This window comes from Orycteropus afer, unplaced genomic scaffold (genome assembly GCF_000298275.1).
Source record: "Orycteropus afer afer isolate SDZICR_OR568_19922 unplaced genomic scaffold, OryAfe1.0 scaffold00558, whole genome shotgun sequence".
Lineage (NCBI taxonomy): Eukaryota > Metazoa > Chordata > Mammalia > Tubulidentata > Orycteropodidae > Orycteropus > Orycteropus afer.
In genome coordinates this window covers 922,630-927,073 of record NW_006922145.1, presented here as the reverse complement: position 1 = coordinate 927,073, position 4,444 = coordinate 922,630, and the positions used below count along the sequence as shown (strand labels likewise).

At 49.5% G+C, this 4,444-nt stretch overlaps 1 protein-coding gene across 1 annotated transcript in view; it reads left to right on the top strand.

The window, feature by feature from the left end:
* The window catches only part of FRY (FRY microtubule binding protein), a 571,437-nt gene that overhangs the window by 419,185 nt on the left and 147,808 nt on the right, over positions 1-4,444 (top strand). The window contains exons 41-42 of the mRNA XM_042782984.1: positions 2,467-2,665; positions 4,077-4,198. Coding sequence (XP_042638918.1) covers positions 2,467-2,665; positions 4,077-4,198 — 321 coding nt within the window. The remainder of the gene's footprint in view (positions 1-2,466; positions 2,666-4,076; positions 4,199-4,444) is intronic.

Here is a 4,444-nt window from a genome sequence, read left to right as displayed (position 1 = left end):
CAAAGCCCAAACCACACCCACTGCCGTGGAGTCCATTCTGACCCACAGCGCCCCTAGAGGACAGAGTGGAACTGCCCACAGGGTCTCCTAGGCTGTCAATCTTCACAGAAGCAAAGCCCAAACCATACCCACTGCCATGGAGTCGATTGTGACTCACAGCGCCCCTAGAGGACAGAGTGGAACTGCACCACAGGGTCTCCAAGGCTGTCAGTCTTCACAGAAGCAAAGAAAAGCAAAGCCCTTCTGGTCGCTTCTAACCACACCCACTGCCGTGGAGTCCATTCTGACTCACAGCACCCCTAGAGGACAGAGTGGAACTGCCCCACAGGGTTTCCCAGGCTGTCGGTTCATTGGAGCAGATTGCCAGGTCTTTGTCCCCCTGGAGCCGCTCAGTGAGTTTGAACTGCTGACCTTTTGGTTCACAGCCAAGCATTTAACCATTGCACCACCAGGGCACCTTTTATGTTCCTTGTAATGCATGTGAATTAAAATGCCTGTTGTCAAGAGCCGCAGAACAGACTAGAGCTGTGAAGGGTGAGAGTGCAGAGAGCCGGGCCGTGTCCATCACTGGGAGAGAAGGTCCCTGCCCAGGAGCAGACTTGACTCGTGTGAACATTTTCCTCCTCCCGGGGGAGCTTCCATGGCAACCTTTGTGGGGAGCCGATTGGAAACCACTGCTGTTTTAAAACCCAAAGGCTGGCTTGGAAATGGGAGCAGAAGGCATTCGCAGAGTCCAGGACATAGTCTGCCGTGTCAAGCTCCTCGTGGCTGTGGGTTCCTAAAGGAATGCTCAGCTGCTAATCAGAAGGCTGACAGATTAAACCACTGTTGACCCACTGTTTCCTGTAGAACCAGGCTGTTAAAAATGTCTTAAAGTGATGAAGACGACGGGATGACAGAGTGTAGAAATTCTTTTTTGTTTTTCGCTGAATTATTGCATTCGCTGTTGGCCCCGGCTCCAACGTGGCCTTCACGTGTCACTGTGCACTTTCTCCATTGCTCTGAAGCGACACCCTTCTGGTCGCCTCTAACACTCAGCATTCTCTCATTACTACTAAGCACTGCTTTCTCTTCTGACAGAATAACATATTTTTATGGAAAGGAGATAGGAAGTCATTACTAACTCTGAGTCTTAAGGGTCACGGACCTCAGTTTAGGAGCTCTGGTGGCGCAGTGGTAGCACTTGGCTTCTGACTTCAAGCTCAGCTGTTCAAACCCACCACCTGCTCTGCAGGAGAAAGAGCTGCTTCCGTGAAGATGAAAGCCTAGAAAACCCTGTAGGGCGATGGTTCTCTGTCACTCGGGGTCGCTGTGAGTTAGCATCAACTCAGCAGCTCCGGACAACAGCACCAGTCATCAAAAAGGGGCTTGTTTCACATGTTTGAGTAGCCTAATGTCCAGGGATCCTTCCCTGACACACAGCCAGGGCCAATGTGTGGCTGGTCGGCTCCTCAGCCTGTGCACACACACGTGCAGACACAGGCCACACACACAGCTGCACACACATGTGCAAACACACCACACAAAAACATACCAGACACATGCAAACACATACCACATGCACACACAAACACCCCCCCGCACCTGCACACATCATGCACACAAGCAGATACACACAAACACATCACATGCACACACATGCAAACACCCCATGCACACACATGCAAACAACGCCTTACATATGTCCCACGTACCACACACACACATGCAAACACACGCATGCACACACCAGTTCTGCAGAAAGCACCTGCAACAGGAAATGTCAGCGCACGGCCTTCCTGCTACCACATACAAGCAGGCTCACACAGCAGCTGCGTCCATGAGGGGAGACCGTCCACCTTGTTTAGTCACAGCCAAGGCCTAAATCACAGTCCCTGGGACTGCCAGCAGATAACCTGTCCAGCTCCTGACTGAGAGGCTGGCTGGTTCCAACCCCCACCCAGGGGCACCTCAGAAAACAGGCCTTCCGTCAGCTTACGAAAGGCCACAGCCTTGAACGGTCTGTGGGGCTTTTCTCGGCATACCTGGGTCACCATGAGTCAGAGTTGACTTGATGGCAATGGGTTTGTTTATATGTTTGTGCGTACGTGACCGTGTCTTCTGTGTGGTGGTAATGATGAACGACCTTGCTACTGACCACAAGGTGAGTTGTTGAAGTCCACCCAGAGGTGCCTCTGAAGGAAGGCCTAGTGATCTGCTTCCCAAACAATCAGCCGCTGCAAACCCCATGGGGCACAGGTCTCCTCTGACTCATGAGGGGGCACCATGAGGCAAAGATGACTCAGGGCACCTGGTTTCTTGGAGCCTAAAGCAAACAAATACCTTCTCCAGCAAAGTGTCCTTGGCCACCCACGTCTGCATGCTCACCTCCTGGCCTGTTCCACCCACCCCGTCCCCCTCCCACCAGGTGGCTTTGACCTTGACCACCTCCTGGCCCATCCCACCCTGCCCTTCTCCTCCCACCAGGTGGCTTTGACTTCCTTCGAGAGGACCAGCCGTCACCAGTGCCTGACTCGGGGCTGAGCTCCAGCTCCACTTCGTCCAGCATCAGTCTGGGGGGCAGTAGCGGGAACCTCCCACAGATGACCCAAGAGGTGGAAGACGCGGACACAGCCGCCGAGACAGACGAGAAGGCCAACAAGCTCATTGAGTTTCTGACAACCAGGTAACGTGGGGCCAGGACTCAGCAGTGGCGCCACTAGGGGGTGTGGGGGTGCAGACGACACGAAGTAACTGTCAGGGTGACACCACAGTGACTGTTATGAAATTTCTATGCAGCGTTTCAGCAGAAATGTATTATTTTGTATAAAAATATTCTTGCAGTTGCTTATGACAACAGAAATGTTTTTCCTTAGCCCAGCTTACATGCTTCCATATACCCATGGGGCTCAGACTCTGCTGATTTACTTTTTGAGCCGGCTGACACTCTCTGGTCAGGGCCGTCATTATCACCCAATCACAGGGCTGCTTCCAATTGCGTGGTTTTGTCTGCACGGCCTACAAGCATCTGCTGTTTTCACTGCTGCCCATGATTTTATAGTTGCTGATGTTGTCAAACTTTCTGGTGTTTTAGCTACGATGGTGTTATAATTAGTGTTTGTGAACCTATTTGAATAATTTATATGAGAATGAAATAATAATGGAAGAAAAACAAGGAGAGAATTCAAAAAAGACCTCTACTCAGTGATTCTCAGTAGGGCGCTGTAAGTGAGAATCCACTCCACGTCAGTGGGTTTTGGGAGTCTGTAAAAGGCATAAGCTGGCAGACGTTGCCTAGATCCAGTCACAGTTGACGAGCAGGGATGTTCTGAGCATACCTGTGATGCTGCAGATGGCGAGAGAGATGGTTAAGCCCTGTGGTGAGCAGGACTTAATTATGCAGTAGAGCCCCACAGGGTGTCCAAGGCTGTCAGTCTTCACAGAAGCAAAGCCCAAACCACACCCACTGCCGTGGAGTCCATTCTGACCCACAGCGCCCCTAGAGGACAGAGTGGAACTGCCCACAGGGTCTCCAAGGCTGTCAATATTTACAGAAACTGACTGCCTGTGGAGCATCTTTTTCCTGTGGAGCAGCTGGTGGGTTTGAACCACTGACTTTTCAGTTAGCAGTTGAATGCTTAACCAGCATGCCATCAGGGCCTAGAAAACCCTGTGGAGCAGTTGTACTTTGTCACCCAGGATTGTCATGAGTCAAAAATTGACTCAACAGCACCTAACAGTGATACATGACATTGATTACATTTTTATGTATTTTACTCACCATTGATATCACCTTATTTAACAAATACTTATGTAGCACCCACTGTGCACCAAACACTCTGCTGGTGAACTGAGAAAGTTTTAATTTTATAAAGAAATTTCATTTAAAACGTAAGAGAAAATGTGTCTCCAGAATTAGCTCCATCTGTTTTGAGTCTATTGTCATCTTTATAAGAGTGAAAGTAACCCCAAAATTAATTAGTAAAAAATAAAAATAAAAAAAAACTATTTTTCCTTCTGGAGTTAAAACTACTCATGTGGTGTTAAAACTGCCAAACAATGGTTTTGTTTCTGACATTCGATGTGTTTTGTTTTAGGGCGTTTGGTCCACTTTGGTGCCATGAAGACATCACCCCCAAAAATCAAAATTCAAAGAGTGCTGAACAGCTCAGTAATTTTCTCCGCCATGTGGTATCCGTATTTAAAGATTCCAGATCAGGTACTTCCTCCTGTTCCTCCAACCCTGTTTTCCACATTTTTGCAGGATGGAGCGCTCTCTGCATACATGACTGTTATTGAGTGTCAGCAAGTCGATTCACCGCACAGTGACCCCATGTGACAGTAGGACTGCTCCATAGGGTTTCCAAGGTTGTCAGTCTTTACAGAAGCAAAGCCCAAACCACATCAACTGCATGTAGTCAATTCTGACTCACAGCGCCCCTAGAGGACAGAGTGGAACTGCCCA